This window comes from Prionailurus viverrinus, chromosome B2, assembly GCF_022837055.1.
Source record: "Prionailurus viverrinus isolate Anna chromosome B2, UM_Priviv_1.0, whole genome shotgun sequence".
Lineage (NCBI taxonomy): Eukaryota > Metazoa > Chordata > Mammalia > Carnivora > Felidae > Prionailurus > Prionailurus viverrinus.
The window spans coordinates 53,960,941-53,985,305 of record NC_062565.1 but is presented as its reverse complement, the minus strand read 5'-3'; the positions used below and the strand labels follow the sequence as shown (position 1 = coordinate 53,985,305).

The 24,365-nt window shown below is 40.1% G+C and overlaps 1 protein-coding gene across 25 annotated transcripts in view; it reads left to right on the top strand.

Annotated features, from left to right (window-relative positions):
• DST (dystonin) overlaps window positions 1-24,365 on the top strand; it is a 372,684-nt gene that overhangs the window by 229,608 nt on the left and 118,711 nt on the right. For 18 of the 25 annotated variants that reach the window (XM_047859460.1, XM_047859447.1, XM_047859446.1 and 15 more), the window contains 10 exons: window positions 693-6,176; window positions 6,304-6,453; window positions 6,640-6,855; window positions 7,043-7,192; window positions 8,514-8,747; window positions 9,974-10,126; window positions 11,809-12,042; window positions 12,485-12,751; window positions 16,060-16,608; window positions 17,670-17,846. In XM_047859460.1, coding sequence (XP_047715416.1) covers window positions 693-6,176; window positions 6,304-6,453; window positions 6,640-6,855; window positions 7,043-7,192; window positions 8,514-8,747; window positions 9,974-10,126; window positions 11,809-12,042; window positions 12,485-12,751; window positions 16,060-16,608; window positions 17,670-17,846 — 7,614 coding nt within the window. The remainder of the gene's footprint in view (window positions 1-692; window positions 6,177-6,303; window positions 6,454-6,639; window positions 6,856-7,042; window positions 7,193-8,513; window positions 8,748-9,973; window positions 10,127-11,808; window positions 12,043-12,484; window positions 12,752-16,059; window positions 16,609-17,669; window positions 17,847-24,365) is intronic. The other 7 variants (XM_047859452.1, XM_047859456.1, XM_047859454.1 and 4 more) reach the window with 1 other exon arrangement.

Below are 24,365 nucleotides of genomic sequence, written 5' to 3'. Positions count from 1 at the left end.
ATTTGAGTGAAACTGGGCCATTTGCCATGGTGAGGATGCCCTAGCATCTTCTTACAATATAACAGAAATCGCTTAAAATTTGGCCTGTCCTTAAACTTTTGAAACGTGACAATACATATTCACAATTTGCAACACAATATTCATTATTGAAAAAGTTATCTTTATATTCAATTTCCTTACTCCCTGGAATACTTTACACACTACTTGTCACATTTTGGGGGTATGTAACAATTTTTCTGGTTCATTTTTACTGTCTGCGAACAAGGTCTGTATGCTGTAAACATCAATAGCATGGGGTTTGATACTCTCTTTCATGTCAGTCGACTAATCCCACCCAGTTGCAGAGAGCATGATTTGCCTTCTTAGGTATGTGTTCTGTTTTCGCACTATCATCATTTACTCTGTTGTGTCCTCACTAACCTTGTTAATGTACATAATATTAAGTTTTCAATTCACAGATGCATGTTGTTTTCAAAGCTTTTATCACATCCTGTGCTGTTGAATAGATCACTGACATAGATCACTTGTGCATTTGAGCTGCCTAACATTCACAGCATTGCTGCACCTTGGTAAGTAGAGGATTTTCATGTTGAAGTGTATTATTTATTAAAAAAAATGCCAACTAAGTTTCATGAAATTCTGCCCACCCTTGGCTCACACACTGACCTGAGAATTTTGTATTTTCCTTTCAGCTGGCTAAAGTGATTGCAGGCACCCTTGATGAGACAACTGGAGAAGTCCTGTCAGTCTTTCAGGCAGTTTTAAGAGGCCTTATTGACTATGACACAGGAATCAGGTTGCTTGAGACACAGCTGATGATTTCTGGTCTGATTTCACCAGAATTAAGAAAATGCTTTGACCTCCAAGATGCCGAAAGTCATGGCCTTATTGATGAACAAGTTTTATGCCAACTCAAAGAACTAAATCAAGCAAAGGAGATCATTTCCACCATGTCATCTACCACAATTCCAGTGCTGGAAGCTTTGGCTCAAGGCATGATATCAGAATCTATGGCCATCAGAGTGCTTGAGATACTACTTTCCACTGGCTTTCTAGTTATTCCAGCCACCAGAGAACAGCTGACCCTACAGAAGGCTTTCCAACAGAACTTGGTTTCTTCAGCGTTATTTTCTAAAGTCCTGGAGAGGCAAAATATGTGTAAGGATCTTATTGACCCCTGCACCGCTGAGAAGGTGTCTTTAGTAGATATTATACAGAGAAGTATTTTACAGGAAAACACTGGGATGCGGCTTCTACCTGTGAGACCACAAGAAGGAGGTAGAATAACATTAAAATGTGGAAGAAACATAAGCATTTTAAGGGCGGCTCATGAAGGTCTCATAGACCGGGAAACCATGTTTAGGTTATTAGGCGCACAGCTGCTTTCTGGAGGTCTGATCAATTGCAATTCTGGTCAGAGAATGACTGTTGAAGAAGCTTTGATGGAAGGGGTGATTGACAGAGACACGGCTAACAGTATTCTCACATATCAGGTTCAAACAGGTGGAATCATCCACTCAAATCCTGCTAAACGTTTAACCGTGGATGAAGCAGTCCAGTGTGATCTCATAACTTCGAGCAGTGCTCTTTTGGTACTAGAGGCTCAGCGAGGCTATGTGGGACTCATCTGGCCTCACTCTGGTGAAATATTTCCTACATCTTCTTCCTTGCAGCAAGAATTGATTACAAATGAATTGGCATACAAAATCCTGAATGGCAGGCAGAAAATAGCTGCTCTTTATATTCCAGAAACTTCTCAAGTCATTGGTTTGGATGTTGCTAAGCAGCTGGGAATTATAGATAATAACACGGCATCGATTTTAAAAAGTATAATACTGCCTGATAAAATGCCAGATTTGGGAGATTTAGAAGCTTGTAAAAATGCCAGAAGATGGCTCTCTTTTTGTAAATTCCAACCATCCACAGTCCATGATTACAGGCAAGAAGAGGATGTTTTTGATGGAGAAGAGCCAGTGGCAACTCAGAGCTCGGAACAAACTAAAAAATTATTCCTGTCTTATTTGATGATAAATAGCTATATGGATGCAAACACAGGGCAGAGGCTTTTGTTATACGATGGAGACTTGAATGAAGCTGTTGGTATGCTACTGGAAGGCTCTAGAGCCGAGTTTGAGGACACACCCGTAAAAGAATGTCTTGATGTCTTAGGACTCCCTGGTGTATTTCTGAATAATGCTCCAAGTAGAGGAAGGGATGACAGTGTAGCTTCACTGACTAGTTTTGATAAATGTTATTGCAGAGAACCTAAGTGTAAAGAAATCCCTGAGGAGAGAAAGAATGCCGTAGATGAAGAGTTTAATGAAATGGGAAATAACATTACCAGTAGTGAATTTCATCAGTCAGAAAACCTGGCAAATATAATAGCAACTGATCATAAAGTTAAGAATTCATCCAGTGTGCATGTTCCCAATTCTGTATCGTGTTTAACACAGCCTGGACTTGTACCAGTTAGCATGCTTAGACAAGACTCTGAAAACAAAAACTGTGAAAATCAAAGTCAAGTTGGAATAAATGAAGATGCAGGTGAATGTAGTCATTCTAAACATACTCAAAACTTTGCAAGTGACTCGATAACAAATCCTATTATGAAATCAAAAACTAGTAGAACCAGTGATTTGAATGAAAAAGAGAATGAAGATAATATAAGCAGGGATTTGACAACCTTTGACTATTCTCCCAGGCTGAGTGCCTTGCTAAGTCATGATAAACTGAGGAATGATCAGGAAAGTCTTAATGATTTACATACCACAGAGAGCCATGGAAACAAATGTAAAGACTCTACTTTGTCATTCAGTGACCAAACCATGTTATCGGGTCAAAGAATGGGAGAAAAGTTTCAAGACCAGTTTCTGGGAATTGCAGCTATCAATATCAGTTTACAGGGAGAACACTGTCAACAAAATCCTTTAAATACAGGTGACAGTGATCCTCAGGTACCATCTCACAATGATAAATATAATTCAGATATTTATGGTGAGGATGAAGAACCGCACGCTGCTTCTCAGCAGAAACCTGAAGCCGGGAAAAATGAGTCCCAAGTGGAAGAGTACTCCTGTGCCACAACTCCACAGGGTGACACTGATAATGCCAACCCATCTCGTATCTGTGGTACATCGCTGCTTGAAGAAACTGTCTGCGCCGGTGACTATGAGACGTCACTGCTGGATGATCAGCACAGTGTGACAGAAACAGACACAGATAGTGATGATGATTTTTATGATACCCCCTTGTTTGAAGACGACGACCATGATTCTCTGCTTCTTGAAGGTGATGATTGTGATTGTCTACAGCCTGAGGACTATGCCACACTGCAAGAGGAAAATGATGGGGCTGCTCCTCCTGGTGATGTTTTTTATGATGTTTCAAAAGAGATTGAAAATTCTGTGATGACCCAGGGAGCACTGGTTGATAGCTTAAGTGTGAGGGAGGACACACGGTCTCCTCAGGGTTTTCTCACAGGTACTGAGAAAGCTGAATTCGATTCTGGTGAAAGAGTACGCTCAAATTCAGCTGACTCAGACAAGGACAATGGACAGTTGCTGGAAACTGTATCAGAAAGTGAAAGCGCAAACAGCCTTGAAGGTGATGAGTGTGACTCGTTAGCTGATTATGAAATTGTAGAGGGAAAAAAGAGCTTCAGTGCTTCTCTAACATTTGATGACACTGGGTGTTGGAGAAGGAGACAAGAAGAACATATAGCTGAACAAGAATTTAAATCTGATACTGAGCATTTAGATTCTGTGCAAAGTGAAGAAAGTTATGGGTATTATGTATGTGACAGTAATGAGCAGGATGATGATGACAATTCTGATGATGATGATGGTGACGGTGAAGAAGGAGTAGAAGGCGAAAATGGAAAGCCCCCATACCAAGATGAGGGTATGAATAGCCAGCTGCGTGCCACCACAGTAAGTGAAAAGGAAAACGGTCGTGAAAATCAAAGTGTTACTAAAGTAATTCTCCCGGATAAAGCGCACAACTACAGTTGTTCAGAAAAACAGCAAAGTGTAAATGTTTTACAACTAGAATCAACTAGTAAAAATAGCTTAGTTACTGAAAGAAGCAACCTTCCAGAATGTACACCCGAGGCTGTTGGAAAAAGCAAAGAAGACCTGTTGAATCATGACATGGCTCTTAAGGATATATTGCTGACTATCGCTAAAGACACTGAATCAGAAAACACCTCTGGCTCTGTAGGTGTTTTAAATAATACTAATACCTGTTCGACTTCTGAAGTAGATAAGGATCCCATGAATGTAAAGTTTCAGTTGATTCAAGAGCCAGAGTCTACTGACACTGTGAAAGGTGGAGATCAGTATTTTGAGAATGTGACAGTTCAAGACTCCTCTCCTTTTGATAAAATCATTTGTCCTGAGCCTGATTTAACAGGAAAACCTGCTGAGGAAAGCCATTTGTCATCCGTAGCCTGTGTAAGTGCCAAAGATCATCAAGTACCTGAAAGAGGCCTAGTTAAAAAGAACAGTGACCAAAATGGTATACTAATAGAAGATGAAACATATGTTCATAAAATGTGCTCAGGTAAAGGAGATGTGCTTAGAGAAGGGATAGAAGAAGAGAGTAGGTCTCTCAGACCTCTGCCTGGTGAAAGTACAAGGAAGAATCTTGATTTAGTGAATGATCAATTTCCATTTCCACCAGTCACAGATAGTGAAGAACATAATATGAAAGGAAGCCTGAAAAAAACAACTGTAACTCTTGCAGATGAACCACAGAATCTACAAACAGTGGTCAGCAAAAGTCCTGTTCAGTTTGAGAATCTTGAAGAGATATTTGAATCCTCAATTTCCAAAGTGATCAGTGATGACATTCTTTCAGACATTCCATTGTCTGAAGGGAATACAGATACTGAGAAAGATTCATTCACTGATGGACCTGACAAAGAATCTGACCTGTTCACGTATTTAAAACATTGTGCCAAAGATGTAAAAGCAAAAGATGTATTGAAACCAAATGGAGATATACCAAGCTGTGTTCTAATGGCTTCCCCTGCTGTGAAAGAAGACATACAGTTTGGAATAAATAATGCAAAAGAGAAGACAGCTCTTACCCAGGAAGTCTCACCTCTAAATGAGACAGCCCAACAGAATGATCTTTGTAGTAACAAAAGTGCCTCAGAAGGGGGAACAGAAGTTGGTCACTTCACACCAGAAAGGAATGAAAGCGCACTTTCAATCTTTCCTCTTAAAAACGTGGAAGACTTTGGGGAAAATACTGATTTTGTGTCACCAGAACTCTGCACAAATGTGATAAGAAATGATAACTCCAGTAACCCTTTAAGCACGGACTACTTATTTTCAGAAATTCACGGTAAGATGGAAGCAATTGAGCAACAGCAGCAAAAAGAACAAGCTTTGTCTCTAGGACTCCAAGAAAAGGAGGTTCACATTCCTGAGTCATCTCAAGTATTTGTTGAGGGTGTAGAAAGTAGATTGGAAGAAGGTCCTATGAATCCTCAAGAAGTTGGAGAATCTCCAGTCTGTTCAGACACTGAAATTCTAATTCAAAGCTTAATTAAAAGGGTAAACACATTACAGTTGGCAAAAGAAGCATCTAGTGTGCCCAGTGATTCTAAAATTGGTGACTGTTCTAGAGTTTCCCCCATGAATAACTCACCAGAACTAAAAGCAGAGAGTAGAGATGATCCATTCTGTATTGCCAATCTTAAGTCTGAGTTTCTCCTTAATATACTTAAGCAGAATGAGTATAGCCAGAAAATTACTGGAGCATTTGAATTGATGAAAGAATTAACTCAGATGGAGTATGAGCTCGAGAAAAGAGGTATTACATCCAAAGTACTTCCGTTGCAACTTGAAAATATTTTCTATAAGCTGCTCGCTGACACATATTCAGAGAAAGTAGAACAGGTCAGAGACCTGAATCAAAAATCATCCACTGCTACTGAGGTTGTGGATGAAAAGTCACACATTCTTGATGATCTTAAAGGTGAAGAAGGAAACCACTGTTCCTGTAATTTACAAAACCTAAAAGATACCGGACTTGAAAACCCGACTGCGTGTGCATCGGCATTGCCGAGTGATGAGAAGCTGGGGGAGCTATGCAATGATATCACAGAACATCTGGAAAGTATTTCAGGGTCAAAACGAGTGACTTCAGGAGATAGCTCAATGGAACAAGTAAGTTGATATTACATTTAAAATGGCAGTAGCTGCATGAAGCATTTGGGAATAATCCCATTTATTTTATTTGCTTTGAAAAACTATGTAAAGGCTATTGATTTAACATGTCCAAATTTGTGTTTAGTTTTCCAGTGAGTTACAGCAGTGTTTACAGCACACATCAAAAATGCACGAGTATTTGGCTTTACTTCAAAATATGAAGCCCCCATTAGACAACCAGGAGTCTCTGGATAATAATCTGGAAACATTGAGGAACCAACTTAAACAGTTAGAGGTGAGAACTGTCTGCTGCCTATTATGAATGGTAGTCAGCTGGTGTTAATTAGGAAAAAATAAGCATTGTGCTTATTTTATTTATTATATTCTAAATATGTAATATGCTACATATGCTATTACATATAAAATAATAGTTATATTTGTGTTTCTCACTGAATAGTTCTGGGATATATATTTTTTGCAGACATTTGAATTGGGATTGGCTCCAATTGCTGTTATTTTAAGAAAAGACATGAAGTTGGCCGAAGAGTTTTTAAACTCCCTTCCCAGTGACTTCCCCAGAGAACAGCTTGAGGAATTGAGTCTAGGCCACCAAAGTTTGCAGACTGCTTTCTCTTCCCTCAGCAGTGTGTCTTCAGAAAGGATGAAACGCATCACGCTCGCGATTGACTCTGAAATGGTAGGCATTGAAACTGTTCACGCTGAGTCAGAATTTGAGTCTTGAAGAGAATTTTGATTGTTTGAAAATTTAGTCATAAGATGAAGTCTTTTATTTTCATACTATTAGCCCTTGAAACAGAACCATTTTTTGTAGGAATTCAAAATTTGGGGATTGACAGAAATGAACACGCAATTTTATTTTCTAGTCTAAACTAGCAGTTTCCCATGAAGAGTTTCTGCAGAAACTTGAGTTGTTCTCACATTGGATATCAGAGAAGAACAAATCTGTGAAGGATATTGAGATTATGAATGTTCAAGATACTGAACATGTGAAGAAAAGTTTGCAACTTCTCAAGGCAAGTATCAAAATAAATGAGATGAAGTGCATTGAAAAACCTCCATATTAAAAAATTTCTTTTAATGTTTATTTTTGAGAGAGAGACACACAGAGTGTGAGTGGGGGAGGGGCACAGAGAGAGGCCCAGGCTCCAGGCTCTGAGCTGTCAGCACAGAGCCCCACATGAGCTCACAAACTGTGACATCATGACCTGATCTGAGGTCAGATGTTCAACCAACTGAGCCACCCAGGCACCCCCCTTTTTAAAAAAAAAATTTTTTTTTCTAAAAACTTCTGGGTTTAAGATAATAAATGTGTAGGGGCACCTGGGTGGCTCAGTCATTTGAGCATCCAACTCTGCATTTTGACTCAGGTCACGATCTTACAGTTTGTGAGTTCGAGCCCTGTGTCGGCCTCTGCACTGACAGTGTGGAGCCTGCTTGGGATTCTCTCTCTCCCTCTCTCTGCTCCCCCTCCCCCCACCCCTCAAAATAAGTAAACATTAAAAAACTTAAAAAATAAATAAAATAACAAATGTGTAGAACAAAACATGACTGCTAAATCTAAAATGATTATTTCCTTTCTTTGTCTCTAGAAGATGTTTGTGTCACACACGTTTATGGTTATAGACACAACTGTAAAATAATCACAACTTTGTGGATGTCTTTCTGATGCTGTTCCAACTGCCTTACCACTCTCTTCCCACCACTTACATCTTGAAATTTGTATTTATTTATTAGTCACATAAATACATAATAGTTAAATTATTCTTATAAATACATCATAGTTAAGTAGTATTTATGTACTGGTCACTTTTGTCATGGCTTTTTTTTCTCCCCAAGTTCTTAATTTGAATGGCATCCCTCATGAATGATGCTTAGGCTCCTGGCCGGTGAGTCAGAAACTGAAATTCTAACTCATTGAATTTATGTTTCAAATTCTCCATTGGCTTTTTTATGAGCAACCATAAATACATGGATATTGTAAATATTAGCAAGTAATAGTTTAATGTTGATTTCCCCCTTTAACGTGCCATGTATATGTAAGTTGGGTCTTTGTTTTTTGTTGAGTTACATTTTAAATGTAATGTGGCAGGCAAGATTAAAATGTTCTTACAGGTGTTGTCTTTCCATATAATATTAATTACCAAAGTACTGAAATAATTTTATCATTGCTGTCTGTTACTAGGTGATGAATAGATTTTTGACTAAACAAATCATGAAAAATGTCAATAAAACCTTCAGTCCATGATATAAGAAACATATTTTAAAAATATTATTGATGTAAACTTTATATTATGGCTTAGCTCCCTTTTGTACCTTGTACTGTTTTGTTCACAGAATGTGTTAAAAGACCTTGGACCTACCAAAGTACAGCTGGAGACCACAGCTTTTGATGTACAGTTCTTCATTTCGGAATATGCACAAGACCTGTCTCCCAACCAAAGCAAACAACTGCTGAGGCTGTTAAATACAACTCAGAAGTGTTTTCTTGATGTACAGGAATCAGTAACTACCCAGGTGGAACGTTTAGAGACTCAGTTACAGCTAGAACAAGATCTTGATGATCAGAAGGTTTGCCTTTCTTTGTCGAGTTGGCATTCTTTGTTTTTAGTTCTTCCGTGCGAAACCCGTAATGAGGATACCTAAGGATCATGGTGTAATATGCAAAGGCAATATGGAAAGGCAGTTAATGGAGAGGGTTAATGTAGAGATCCTGGAGTATACAACAATATTGTTTTCCATAATAATGCTATAGTTAATTTTGATTTTTTGTGACTCCTTGAAACTACTGTTTTCAAGTGGGAGTCTTGATTTTTTTTTTTTCCGTGTAGTAGGAAATATGGAAGTACTCAGAAATTTCGATAAATTGATGAACATATGGATAAAGAAGGTTACGGTGTCTTCTTCCTCTGGGAGGCAGTATGCCACGGCAGTGCAAAGTGTGGGCTGTGGAGCCAGACTGCTTAGTGTGTCCCAGCTGCACCCAGATGGGTGTGGTCTAGGGCAAGCCGCTCAACCACCATTTTCTCAGTGATAAACTGGAAATAATCACTGTGCTTACCTGGGTAGGATTGTGAGCATCTATAAAAAAATGAATATAAAATACTTAGTGCTTGCCTGGTATGTGTTAGGCTCCTAGGAAACATGATCAGTGGCTATCAGATGAATAACTAGTGTATGAGTAATAGGAAAGTGAAAAATGCAAGTATTAGTATTGACTTACTAAATTCATCTGTTAGTTTAGTGAATTATATTAGAATATACATCTAATAACAATAATGAGCAAATGGGTGGGAATGGAATTAGGTATAGTGGTTGAGTAAAAATATTGCATGCAAATGCTTTTGTTATTTCTTGAAGCACCTAGGTTTTGTCTCTAGCATGATAACCTATATACACGTATTAAGTATGTTCACAGACAAATCACAACTAACTTCTGTTTTGATATCCTTTTGCAGAATTAATTGTGTGTATCGCAGGTTTCAAGAGCTTAAGAAAATGGAATGTTTCTTCCTGTCGGTCAGAGGTTCCATCTCTTACACATATGCATGGCCAGTATTCTGCTGAGCAGTTTCATCCACACATCTCCTCCTTTGTATATGGGACATGCTTTCACTTTCTGTGTCACCTTGCTCAATTTGTTACCCCACTGCTATCATGTTTACAGCATACTCAGAAAATCTTGCAAGATATGTTCTGATTTTTCTATTAGAACTTGCAAAGTGTGTTCTAATTAGGAGTAATCACAATAGTTCATGTGCAAACATTTAAGATGCTTTGATTTTGCCCCGCTTTAGATCGTGGCAGAGCGTCAGCAGGAGTACAAAGAGAAACTCCAAGGGATATGTGATCTCCTCACCCAAACTGAAAACCGCCTGATCGGTCACCAAGAAGCCTTTGTGATTGGAGATGGAACGGTCGAGTTGAAGGAGTACCAGTCCAAGCAGGAGGTAAAATTTGGTTTTGCATCAGCAGGTCTATGTTGCTGTTAAGTTTGATTGCTATTATTACCAAATCGTTTTAGCTTTTCTGAGCCAAGACATACTTAGATGGCTCCAGGCTTGAGCTTTAAACTTTATACCAAGAGTTACATTTCCATTTCAAGAAAGCCAGGTAATTTTCTTGACTGGTTTTGGTGAGATACTCAGGGAAGGAGATACAAAAGGAGGTTGCTAATGGAAATACCTTGTGTGAGGAGTTAAAACTTGGATCTATTTAAGCCCAGCTCATTCACTTGCACATCAGGTGAAATAGCCATTTATTTGGGCTCGTTCTCTTTCTTAACGCCTTCTTATTCCTTTCCTCTTTCTCTACAATTTGTTCCTTTTCAGTGAACAAATCGTGATGGCAGGTAAAGATATAATTTATATTGGTATCAGGAGAAAGAACACTCTTATTGTAACTAGTTAGCTCTTGGTTCAAATCCCAGACTCTTCCACACTGTTAGCTTTATAACCAAATCTGTTTGAGCCTCAGTTTCTTCATCGGTCACACTTCATTGATTTTAAGAGTTAAGTAAATACTGTGTGTTAATTAAGTGACTAGCACAGTTAATGTCACATAGTATTGGCTTAATAACTAGTATCTCTTTCAGTTCAAATGCTTCTGTTTTTGCAAGTTTTATTTATTTATTTTGAAAGAGAGAGAGAGCATGAACAGGGGAGGGGCACAGAGAGGGAGAGAGAATCCCAAGCAGGCTCCATTCTGTCAGTGTGGAGCCTGATATAGGGCTTGAACTCCCAACCCATGAGATCATGATCAAATACTTCTTAGAATAATTTGATGAGGCTGAAATTAAAAATATGAAAAAATAATATGAAAGTTCAAACGGTGTAATATGAAGAACGAAAATGCAAAGTAAAGGAGGAAGAGAAGAATAAAAATTCCATAAAGAAATCTAGACTGAGAGGAGCTGTAACAGCTGGGGCAAAGAAGCAAACATTGCATTTTAGAGAGCTTTGGGGTTTAGAACTTAATGTTAGTTCACTGGGAGAACTACTTTGTTTTTATCCTGAGTAGAGATATATATTAAAATAAATGTAGGGGCACCTGGGTGGCTCAGTCGTCTGACTCTTGATTTTGGCTCAGGCCATGCTCTCACGGTTCGTGAGTTCGAGCCCCACGTTGGGCTCAGTGCTGACAGTGTGGAGCCTGCTTGGGATTCTCTCTTTGCCTCTCTCTCTGCTCCTCCCTGGCTCAGGCATGCACGTGTGCGGGCACTCCCTCTCTTACTCACTGAAAAATAAATAAACTTAAAAAAAATGTTTAGAAATTGAATAAATAATATTACCATGTATTTAAAAGCTCTTATAAATGTGCTCACATGATGCAAGAATACCTGGTGTGTGCCAATTTGTATAGATTATATTATTAAATTCATTATTTTCAGTGTTTTATAAACCGTATCCCTTTGTGAAATATGAAAATCTGACACCTTTCTTTAATGCTGTTTGAGATTTTGAATTATGTTAAATATTGTGATTTAAGTAACCAGCTCAAATCGACTATATTTTGTCAAACTCTGTATGCTAGATTCTCCTTGCTCACACCCTCTTTTGGAATTACAACTCTGGAAGAATTAAATAGGTAATCATTTAATAAGTTTTTTTTTTGTTTTGTTTTGTGTTATAAGGAATTACAGAAAGATATGCAAGGAAGTGCACAGGCTTTGGCAGAAATAGTGAAAAATACAGAGAACTTCTTGAAAGAGAATGGTGAAAAGCTGTCACAAGAAGATAAGGCTTTGATTGAGCAGAAACTTAATGAAGCCAAGTTAAAGTGTGAACAGCTTAATCTAAAGGCAGAACAGTCAAAAAAGGAGCTGGATAAAGTTGTGACAACAGCAATCAAAGAAGAAACTGAAAAGGTCTTTATTCAAATATATGGTACACTGTTGCTTTGTTGAAAATGATTAGTGTAACAGCCACTTGAATTTTTAAGTGTTCCCAGGCAGCAGTAAGCAATGCTGAGCACCAGAGACTAGAATTCTGGGTTTCCAGTTATGTAAGTGACCAAATACTACAGAAGCTTAAAGAATTGGCTTTGTTTAACTTAAAAAAAAAAAAAATTTAAGTGGGATTCTAAGACTTTCTACTTGGGAAATACATGAGGACTTATCAATTGTAGTTAAAATTTTTAAAGACAGTGGAAACTTCCAAGTAATTTCCTGTTGCTCTAAGGTTTAATTTCACTGCATTCAGTTTTCAGTGTGTGTCAGCTTTTAGTATCCCCACTCTAAAGTTAAATGATCTTAAAACTAGTGCCTCAGCCTGCATTCAGAATACCTACTGTGAACTTTCTCTGCCCAGGTTGCAGCTGTGAAGCAGCTGGAAGAGAGCAAAACCAAAATAGAAAACCTTTTGGACTGGCTGTCAAATGTGGACAAAGATTCAGAAAGGGCAGGGATGAGACAGAGACAGGTAATTGAACAGAACGGGACTCATTTTCAAGAAGGTGATGGCAAGTCAGCGATTGGAGAAGAGGATGAAGTTAATGGTAACTTGTTGGAAACTGATGTTGATGGACAAGTGGGAACCACTGAGGAGAATCTGAACCAGCAATACCAGAAAGTTAAGGTTGGTTATTTTACACATAGAGATATTGTCAAATTCTGTTTTTCAGGTCGGTTAAAGAGAGGAGCACCTGAGTTATCTTTCAAAGCCTTAATGACCAGGGCATCTGGGTGGTTCAGTCAGTTAAGCGTCTGACTTTTTTGTTTTGTTTTGTTTTAATGTTTATTTTTGACAGAGACAGAGCATGAGTGGGGGAGGGGCTGAAGAGAGAGGGAGACACAGAATCTGAAGCAGGCTCCAGGCTCCCAGCTGTCAGCACAGAGCCCGGCGCAGGGCTTGAATCCACGAAGCACGACATCATGACCTGAGCCGAAGTTGGATGCTCAACCCACTGAGCCAAGGCACCCCAAGCGTCCGACTCTTGATTTCAGCTTAGGGCATGATCTCAGTTAGTGAGATCAAGCCCCACATCGGGCTCTGCACTGACATCGTGGAGTCTGCTTAGGATTCTCTCTCCCTCTCTTTCTGCCCCTCCCACTACCCTGCTCTCATGTTCATTCTCTCTTTCAAAATAAATTGTCTCTCAAAAACCATTAAATGTCTCTCAAAAACATTAAAAAACCTTAATGACCATTAAGAGTAAAGTCCTATTTTCTAGGTTCATCATGTCAAATGTAAGTTACTGTGAGAATTCTAAGTAACTCAAAAACAATGAGAAATCATTAGCTATGGCATTCTTCTAAGTGAAGCAACTTCTAAGGAATTGATAGAAGTAATAATAAGCTGATACTTATAGAGAAGTTATGGTGGGCCAAGTACTCTTCTTAGCTCTTTCCATCTCAACACATTCAGTCCACCCAGCTCCCTCTGAGGCTACATCCTACTCGTGATTCACAGGTAGGGAGACTGTAACTTTACAGAAGAAGTCACTTGCCCAAGTTTATATATCTAGTGAGGGCTGGAGTTTGGATTTAAAACTAGGCCATGAGCTCAGTTGCTGTGCTAAGTTCTACTCCATATTTGCAGACCAGCTCGCTGTGCACTCTTGAGCTCTCTCACGTTCTCCCTGAGCCTTGGCTCATCTCTATAGTCAAGGGCATTGCTGAGAAGAGGAATGAAAAGCCTTTTAAAAATTTGTGGTGTGAGTGTGAATTGAAGTGAACAGTAATGCTACCACAGAACCAAAGGCAACTTTGGAAAAACCTTTTTCACAGCGTCACACAATTGATCATTTTATTTCTGCATTTGGGTTTTGCAGTCAGATGACTGGACTTTGAGGCACTTTTGCAGTTTTGTGTGTTTTCCTCAATGTCCTTGTCTTTTGTAGTCTTTGGAATAGAATGCTGTCCGGGAGGTTTTTATATTACAGGAAATCTAAGTTAAACCAGAAGAAAAGTGGAAGTATTTATTATATTTATGGTTTCTGGGGGCTCTTACAGAACCTTGCTATAATTATTTCTTAAAATGAAAAACTTAATGAATTCCTTTAGGAATGCCTTATGAGTCCATTACATAACAGTCAGGAAAGGTTAGTAACTTGACACAAGGAGTGAAAAATACGGGTGGGTGGATTGAGACATAAAGATGTTTCACTGCATGAGGTTTGCCTTCTGATCTTTTTGCTTCTAAGAATACGGACTCTGAAAGTGCTGTAGGAATTCCTGATGTCCTGGCAGAGTGGAGAGATAGCCCCAGTGCCTGTTTCTAGCTCTTTCTAGTTGGGCCACATGTCCTCAGCCATGGCATTTCTTCCTTCAGCCCGAGTTGCCTCACCTTAAAAGGAAGGGGGTGGATCAGAAATTTCTAAGGTGTTCTGTATGTCTAACTTACTATGTTCAGAAGACCCACTGGAGAATAGTATGTGGTTCCTTTTCAAATGCCAAAGACACAGTCTGTGGGAGAAATGTTCTTCAGACACAAATATTTATCTTGTGCCCACAGTGTGGCAGGCGTTGTTACGGATAGCGAGAATACAGGTAGTTCGCTGCTGACTAGTGGGGGATCAGACTTGAAAGTGAACAGTTGCCCTACAGCGGTGCTTCTCGGTCCTGTCTACTTCACAGCATATAGTTATTCTTATTTAGCCCTTGTTGCCAACACTGCTCTAGGTGCTTGGGATTCCCCAGTGAGCAAATGAAATTCCCTGTCATGGTGTTTGCATACTAGGAGAGTGAGGATGATAGGTCAGACAACAAATACCTAAATGTTATGCGATATGGGATGTTAGAAAGTGGTGAGGTTTTGCTGCGTTGGGTACAGGTGGGTGAGCGTGGGGCTGGGAGCCACTCTTCAGCATTAAATAGGATCATCTGAGTAGGCTGCATGAGAGGATGAGATCTGTGCGAAGACATAGAGAGGACATGTCAGAGGGGAAGGGGGTTGCGAGGCAGATACCTGCGGGAAGAACCATTTGGTGAGAACAGCCAGAGGAAGAGGTCCTAACAAGGTGCCTAACAAGGTGAGGGAAGAGGTAGTATTTGAGAGACTGGCGTGCCTCAAGTAGGGTGGGAGACAGCCAAGCAGTAAAAGAGCTTGGCGTTAATATTACCAGGCCCTTTGACTCCCTGTAAACCATTATGAGAAATGTGGAAAATGACCCAAAAGGATTCTTCTCCTTTTTGCCACGTTTATATGGCATATTGCGGGGAATGGAAGAAGCTGCCATGGCTGGAGAGAAAGGGACTCCAGTGTATTTTAACCCCTGGTACGTGCCAGGCTCGTCAGCAGGTATTCTACACGTGTGACCTCATGTACTCCTTTCAGCAAACCCATGACGTGCAGGGGTAATTGTCTCCATTCTCCCCATGCAGGAAGCTGAGGGCCAGAGAAGCAAAGTAGCTCCAGCATTCTCTTTGATCTCATTGGGCTCCTCTGAATGTGTATTGTTCTCGCTTAATTGTTGTCATGGGATTTTTATAGCTTTAAAAGGAACAAATTCTCTTTTTCCTATGTATGTGTCTTTTCAGGATCATTTCTTAATTAAAATATTGTATTTATCTGCTCAATAATTAGCTGAAGACATTAGCAGTCCCTTTAAGGTGATTGTGAGGAAGCAGTGAGTAAATTGAGATCATACTGTAGATGTTTGTTTTAGACGTGGAAGAGAAATTCATTACATTTTTTCCAAACTTCTCAAAAACAGTACTTGTCCTATGTGATCATCTAAGTACTTTCTAAAGAAGATTGGGAAACCTCCTCAGAAGTAAGGTTAGAGTGGTCAGAGCATGCTCTTCTGAAATGCACCAGTACACGGGACACACTGTGCACCTTGACAAGGTTAATGAGAAGCAAGTCTGTCAGTCCTGGGCTCCTGACACCTCAGTGTTACCCCATCGCCGCTCTGACCTTACGGCTGATTTGTTTTCACGCAGGCCCAACATGAGAAGATCGTCTCTCAGCACCAAGCAGTCCTCATGGCCACTCAGTCTGCACAAGCCTTGCTTGAGAAACAGGGTCACTATCTCTCTCCTGAGGAAAAAGAGAAACTGCAGAAGAACATGAAGGAACTGAAAACACATTATGAGACCGCACTGGCCGAGTCGGAGAAGAAAATGAAATTAACGCATTCTCTGCAGGAAGAATTAGAAAAGTTTGATGCAGATTATAGCGAGTTTGAACACTGGCTGCAGCAGTCAGAACAAGAACTGGAAAACCTGGAAGCAGGTGCTGACGACCTCAGTGGTTTAATGACCAAACTGAAACGGCAGAAGAGTTTCTCAGAAGACGTCATTTCTCACAAAGGGGACTTGAGGTACATCACAATTTCTGGAAACAGAGTGTTAGAAGCGGCCAAATCTTGCAGCAGGAGAAGCGGCAGTAGCAAGGCTGACCAGGACAATATTGATACTTCTGCAACCCACAGAGAAGTCCAGAGAAAATTGGATCATGCTACCGATCGCTTCAGGTCTCTCTACTCGAAGGTAATTTCATTTTTAAGGGAAGATCAGACTATGACTAGAGTTTTCACCCTGTCCCTCTTAACTTTTGTTTTGGAATTAGAGGCGAGAAATCTAAGAACTGAAGCAGAGGAAATAAGGTGGTTTCATCCTCATTCCGTCTTTCTTATGCATGTGCTTTACTTCTGCAAACGTGTTTAAAGGTTAGGAGCCTAAAGTTATACCTAGTTAGTGTTTTGAGATGCATTTTCCAGGCAGCCTGAACTCTAGAATGCCAGCATCTGATTTGACCACCAGGTGGCGTATATGTTTTGGTTCCGAGCCCAAAGCGTGGCTTGCTAATTTGCTTGCTAATTTGCATCCTCTCAGGCTTGGGAGGTGACGTTTCATCTCGGATAATTCCCTTCACATATATGACTCTTGTTTGTTTTGCAGATATCTTTGATCAGTGCACTATTTTAATACTTAATGGCTAACAGACTGTTTCAGCTTCTTCTTGTGGACAAGCAGAAGAGTTCTGTTTAAAAACAAAACAATACGAAGAACATTTCCCTGTTTACAGTATAAGCTGAACACACTGGCCAAGTTGCACAGATGGTTTGAAGAGCATCATTGATTATTGGCCTTTGCTTCATTCTGATCTAGATTATTTGTCCTCCTTGTGCAACATCAGTCTTGTGTAACATATGAGTGATTTATTATAAGCACTTTGAAAACCTTTCCATCAAATACATGGCTGTACACATGGTGTATAAAACTCCTTGGGAATGTGCCCTGGTAGATTTGCCTCCTCTGGTGATTGATTCCTAAATCCTTTGTTCTGGGGTAAGACCCAGATCTTGTAAATATGTTTTTGAATTGGTATAAATCTAGAAATACCTCTTTGTTTTTATTGTTACTCTTTGAAGATGCTTCTGCATGTAAAAGAGAAAATCTTAGTCCTGTAGGTTTCGCGAACTTTGGCTAAAGTCTGGTGTTTTCCAGGTTGCATTACTCATAGGTCCTAAGGTTTTTAATACATGCGAAGATAGTGGGATTTTAATCCCCCACGCTTTTTTTCTTCTGATTTTTTTTTTTTTTTTTAGTGCAATGTCCTCGGGAATAATCTTAAAGACTTGGTGGATAAATATCAACACTATGAAGATGCCTCATGTGGACTTCTTTCTGGGCTCCAAGCCTGTGAGGTCACAGCAAGCAAACACTTATCTGAACCTATTGCTGTGGACCCTAAAAATCTGCAAAGGCAATTAGAAGAGACCAAGGTAAGAGAGAGAGCAAGAAAGAAAGAGAAAAGTGAGAGATCAACCCTTCTGTCGTCTTACTGAAAGCCATCCGTCTCCCCACACTTGTGCAATGGTTTCACATAGGAAAGGGGAATAAAGTATGGGAAAAGTACTTGTCTTTCTTTTTTTTTTAATTTTTTTTTTCACCATTTATTTATTTTTGGGACAGAGAGAGACAGAGCATGAACGGGGGAGGGGCAGAGAGAGAGGGAGACACAGAATCGGAAACAGGCTCCAGGCTCTGAGCCATTAGCCCAGAGCCTGACGTGGGGCTTGAACTCACGGACCGCGAGATCGTGACCTGGCTGAAGTCGGACACTTAACCGACTGCGCCACCCAGGCACCCCAAGTACTTGTCTTTCTAAAGGGAGGTGCAACTCTAATTCACCATCCAGTTCAGTTCTCTTTCTAATAAGATTGTTTTTTCCACTGTTGTTTAACTGTTGGATGTTGCTGTTATGGCTGACATCCCACTGCTCCCTCCTCCCTAAAGAAAAACCACTATTGCCCTGGCCACTTACTTATCTTTACACTTCTTTATTTTGTTCATTGCAAGTAAGTTCCATGAAGGTAGGTGTGTTTTCCTCCGTTTTGCTCACTGCTACCTCCCCAGCACCTGGAAGAGTACATGGTCCAAAGTGGGTACTCAGTAAATACTTGTTCAAGAATGAACAGGTGAAAAGGAAGAATGGATGTCACTGTCCCATCTGGGGTCTGAGGGCCAGGATTGGTGTTCCTATTGAGTATCCCTGTAATTCTTAGAGACATAAACTTCAGTTATTACCTAGCACAGTTCTCAAAAAGTCTACCTGCTCTTCAAAAAATGCAGGCTTGGTGTCAGACTGAATAATTGAAGTCTTGGAATACCCACAATGGAAGAGTGGGTATTAATCTTCAATTTAATGCGTATATTATTTATTTTTCAAAAAAAATTAAGTTCATTTATTTATTTTGAGAAAGAGAAAGAGTGCACAAACAAGGGAGGGAGAGAGAGAGAATCCCAAACAGGCTTCTTGCTGTCAGCACAGAGCCCAAAATGGGACTTGAACTCATGAACTGGGAGATCATGACCTGGGCTGACATCAAGAGCTGGAGGCTCAACCGACTGAGCACTTGTGCAACCGAAAGCCTATTTTAAAATCTTAATGTAGTGAGATAACTTTTGAAGTGTTTTACTCCTGTTCCATGTGACTGATAATTTTGAATTTGAAAGTTTCATTTCATAAATCTGTTCTGTCTTTTCTGTTAGCAGGTGGGTAGCAGTCACTTATTGCTGCTGTAGCTAGAAAGTAAACACAGTATTGCCCGTTAAACAACTACAGTTCAGAGTTTAGTTGCCTCTGTTAGTTACAGAATCAAAAAATCATTATTATTGTGCTATTACAAGGAAAACAGGTACTGTAATGTTAGTTACTGCCTGAGACTGGCAGCTTCTGCCTGGAGGTCATACCAGAGTGAAATGTGGCAGGTTAAGGCCAAGGCAGAGAGATGGGGATGGGAAGCACGGGATGAAAGGAGGGAGGTGAGGTGCCCGGAGGAGAGGAGAGTGGAGGGCGCTGCTTCTGTCTTTACTCAGGGTCACATTAGGCACCCGGGAGAGGTCCAGTTCCAGGTCAGAATCCCTGCAGTGGTGCTGCCTCCCGGGGTTGTTTCCTTCCTTTAGATGTGCATTATCAGTCCTGGACCTCTTTGCTTTTACCCTTTCTTTCTTTCTTTCCCACGAGCACTGGAACAAATCTGCCTTAATTAAGTTTTCAGGTCACACTTGATTATGTGTCAAAAGACAGTATGGCTCAGTGGGTTGAGCATCTGACTTCAACTTACGTCATGATCTCACAGTTCATGAGGTCAAGTCCCACATCGGGCTCTGTGCTGACAGCTCAGAGCCTGGAGCCTGCTTCGGATTCTGTGTCTCCCTCTTTCTGCCCCTCCCCCGCTCATGCTCTCTCAAAAAGAAATAAAACATTAAAAAAAAGTTAGGTGCTTTTAGTATAGGAAAGTATATAAAATACAACACATTTCAAGTTAGGTCTCTATCAGGAAACTGATTACATACTATATGAAAGTAATTTTTTTATAACTGGAGCAAAAAGAGAAAGAAAAACCCCAAAGAATGCTATGGCTTTTAAGTTAAACAGATACATGGATTAATTCTAAAACAGGAAAACTTACTTGGTATGTGTTGTGGAAGAAGATTCTTTCAGTCACAAGGCAGCCAAAGAAATAGTAAAGAGGAGAGCAATGTCTCAAAGGAGAATAAATTCTAATTAAGCCACAGCATAATTTAAAAAATTAAATGTGCAATTGAAGTTGTTCTTGGCATACGTTCATATTTTCCTCACAGATGATCTCAGCATGTAGCAAGGATAAATTTTTATGAGGGTTGGGTAGTCTCCATTTCTTTCATTTTTATTAACATGTAAAATTATTTTTCTTTAACAGTAATATAAACACATAAGACTACCACATTTTGTTTTGTCTACATTTGCAATGCTAACATATTCTATTGGGCAGATAATGTGATTTGGGGGTACCCAAGTCGGTTCATGTGAAATAATTCTCCCAATAGCACATTGTCATTATCATTATTATTCAAATGACTGTTAGCTGAGTTGTCTGCACTCTGATACCACTGAGCTATAATGACCTCCTCAGGATCGGCTTCCAGGAAAATCCATGGACCAAACAAAATTGTTGTCCCATCTGAGGCACAGAAAGACAGGATTTGGGGACCAGCTGAGAGGCCTCGGTTTGGGAGCAGGTGTGGAGCTAGGTCATGCTGCCTGGCAGTATCCACCCTGTAGCCTTGCCTTGATCTCAGGGATAGTGTCAAGTCAGGAATCTTCTATGAGTTGGACAAGTGCCCTTTACAGATTTCACGCTTCTCTGGTCCAGGCAAGGGGCTCAAGGTCATAATCTTTCAGTATTTCCGGTCATAGATGCTCTTTCATGTTTTAATGTCATTGAGATCCATTAAAAACTACATATGGTACCCTTTTGACTATTTTAATTTGCAGTTTTATCCTAAAGTAGTATTGTAAACCACTGCTATCACCAAATTATAACCCAATACATGTTGGGAATTAAAAACTGTTGACTCTCTTAAACATAATTATGCAGAGAAAAGACGTGGGATGTTTTGAAAGGGAGAGGGGAAGAAAAAAAATGCTTCTTTTGTAATCCATTTCTAAGTTTTAGGATGTTTAGTAGGGCCATCTTTGGTATTGGATGTTTTTGTAGAACTTTGACATATATTTATTTGGTAGACATTTATGTGCTAGGCCCACTGTAAGATTTTGTGAAGACACAGATGTTGAAACCCTGATTCTCCCCTTGGAGAGCGCACATTCTAAAAAAATCTGTTTTTGGAGGTATCCATAACCTTATTCCATCTCTTAAATAAGCATGCAATGCAGGTAAGCTGTGTCTTAGATTTCAGTCTGGTTCTAGGTAAAGTTCCTGTCTTGAGGAATTTTTTATACTTTCTATAACTAAACATCTGGAAGAATTTCCTAGACAGACCCACTCTGACACAGATTCTTTGGCTTCTTGGGACAACGTTAGGATCTGGTATACAGATCACAAATCACAGGTTGGCCACAGCTTAGTGGGCCTTTTGACATATATGTACTGCCCATATGTCATTTAAGTTTTCTTGAATATAAAAATTAGTGGAGGAAATAGTTGTGATTGGCTATAGGCATTTGCTTTAGTCTGAAATGAAGGCTGAAACAGAAGAGGATCTTTCTGGATCTTATACTTGATATTTTTATTTATTTTCATTCATTTACTTATTCTAGAAATGTTATATGCCAGACATTGTGTAGGCAGTGATAAAAGGAAGCTGAATGGAATGAATTCCTAGTTTTCAAGGAGGTTACAGTTTAAAAGAAGAGACAAACCCAGTAATATTCACAGGGCATTTATGGGAGAACCTGCAGGGAGTACTTAGAACTAGGGCTGAAGAGAAAGTTAGGAGGGTTACCAGCTGACTATGAAAGGGTGAATAAGAGGCCAGGCTCAGGATAACAGGGAGGGGTAGGTTGCATGAGAAGGTTAGTATGTAGAGATGTTAAACATTGGGTCCAGCCTGAGCAAAATAGCTGTGTTGTTGGACATTTCTGGAACAGGAGGTGGAAGATGATATTGAAGATAGAATTAAGGAATAGATTTCATCGGACCTTTTAGAGTATACTCAACTCTGTCTTTTTTATGAAGGCACTGGGAAGCTACTGAAAGATTTTAAAGAGAGGAGTGATCTAGTCAGTATATATTTTAGATAGAACACATTGGGGAGGCTATATCAGGGAAGACACTGGAGACAGGGAGCACAGTTAGGATGCTTTTTTGAGTTGAGTGAGAGATTATCCTGCAGTGATCCCGAAATACAGAACAGAGGTCTGATTAAAGAAAAAACAGAAACACCGTTAAGCAGGTAAAATTGTCAGGGCCTGGTGGTGGATTTGCATGTGGAAAGGAGGGTTGAGGGAGAGTCTAGGAGGAGCCTCAGAGTTACTACTTGGATCACCTGATGCAACACCAGGAGACTTGCAGGTGTAGGGGATGAGATGATGAGTTCAGATTTAGTGTTTTGAGTCTGTGGTGACTGTTTACACCCAGATGGAAATGATCAAGAGCCAGTTGGAAACCTGGGCCCACGGCCAGGGATGAGTTCATCTACAGTTGGACATAGGGGAATTTGAATTTGAAATCCGAATGTGAGACTGGAAGAGGACCTTGAGTAGCTTCAGTGAAATGAAAGCCAAGCATGGGGCCCATGTGGACAGTGGCCCATTTAGACACAGCTACGTCAGAGGGGTTAGGAATGCCGGGCCAAACTTCTGGAAGACTTATCTGTGGTTCTTGCCTCTACTTCTCTCTTTGTCCTAGCTGTTGAGCTGCATCTGCTTAGAGAAATGGGGGCTTCTCTTCAGATTCAAGGTTATAGTATCCTTTCTAAAGCAGATGACATTAATAACATTTTCCACTTTCTGTCTTCCTGTAACCTTTGGGGACAGAATTGTTCCAGCGATTTCCATCTCCTTGATGATAGGTTTTTTGTGTTTGTTTTTTCCCTTCTCATCACTTACGTAGAACTCTCTGTGATTCCTTATGGCCTTCTTCTCCAGTGTTTTCCCACTTTCTTCTCTAGCAGTCTCACCATGGGTCTTGGCTTCCAGTGCTTTATGTCTAGTTCCAGCCTGTGTTCAGAGTCAACTCCCTTTCCAACTTCACTGTTTTTTTTTTCTTTTTTTTTTAATTCTTTTTTTAATGTTTATTTATTTTGAGAGAGTGTGCAAGTGGGGAAGGGGCAGAGAGATAGGAAGAATCCCAAGCAGGCTCTGCATCATCAGTGCAGAGCCTGATGGAGGGCTTGATCCCACAAACTGCAAGATCATGACCTGAGAAATCAAGACTCAGATGATTAACCGACTGAGCCACCCCGACACCCTTGGGTTTTTTTCCTATATGAGGGTCCTAAGAGTACTTTGAAGTCATAAATTCCCAGACTCTCCTTTGCTCCCACTTTCACTTACAAATTCCATTAATTACCTAGGCTCAAAAACTCTGGATATTTCTCTTGTCTTTTCTCTTGTTCCTGCCCCCTCAAGCAGTGATGTCTGATAGAATATTCTGTGATGGTGGACGTATTCTGTAATCTCTCCATTGTGGTAACCACTCCTCACCCTTGGCTACTTAGTGCTTGAAATGTGGCTGGTGCATCTGAGGAATTGAATTTTTAATTTTGTTTGATTTCAATTAATTTTAAATTTAAAAAGCCCCATGTAGTTAGTGGCTATCATATGACATAGCACAGTGTTAGATAACCAGTTATCAAGTGCTGTGGTCCCTCCCCTACTCCATCACCAATTCTACCTTCCCAGTCCAGAACACTGCCTCTCAACTGCTTAAGTTGCCCCTACCTGGTGTCTCTCCCTCATTTCTTACCCATTTAGTTTATCCCACACAGTGCTACAAATTTAGCCTTCTCTTAAGACAGCTCTGAGCATGTCAGTCCCTATTCAAAAGCCCTGAATAACTTTCCATTGCTGCAGGGTAAAATGTAAACTCCTTAGCAGACATTTGAAGCCTTCCCGGTCCTGGTACTGTTTATTCACCCATACACATTCTCTAACTGGTTGGGACCCTCCCCTTCTCCTAGGACGTTTCTGTCCCCATCTGTCCCTCTGCAGGGAGCTGTTACCCTCTCCACTCCTGCATGCCTCCATCTACGTTTTCTTCAGGACTTACCTCAGTCTCACCACCATGGAGGTGGATGTCAGTTCCCTTCCCAGTTATTCCTCTTCTCAGTTTCCAGTAGCACTTAACACTTTCTGACTGTCAGATCCTTGTGGGTGAGCTTTATGTCTGGTTTGTTTGGGTTTTTTTTTTTTTTTGGATCTTCACAAACTTAGCAAGGTATTTTGGATTTGTTAGATGTTAAGTAACTTTTGTTGAATAAACAGATATAAACATGATTTTGTATTGAAGTGGAAA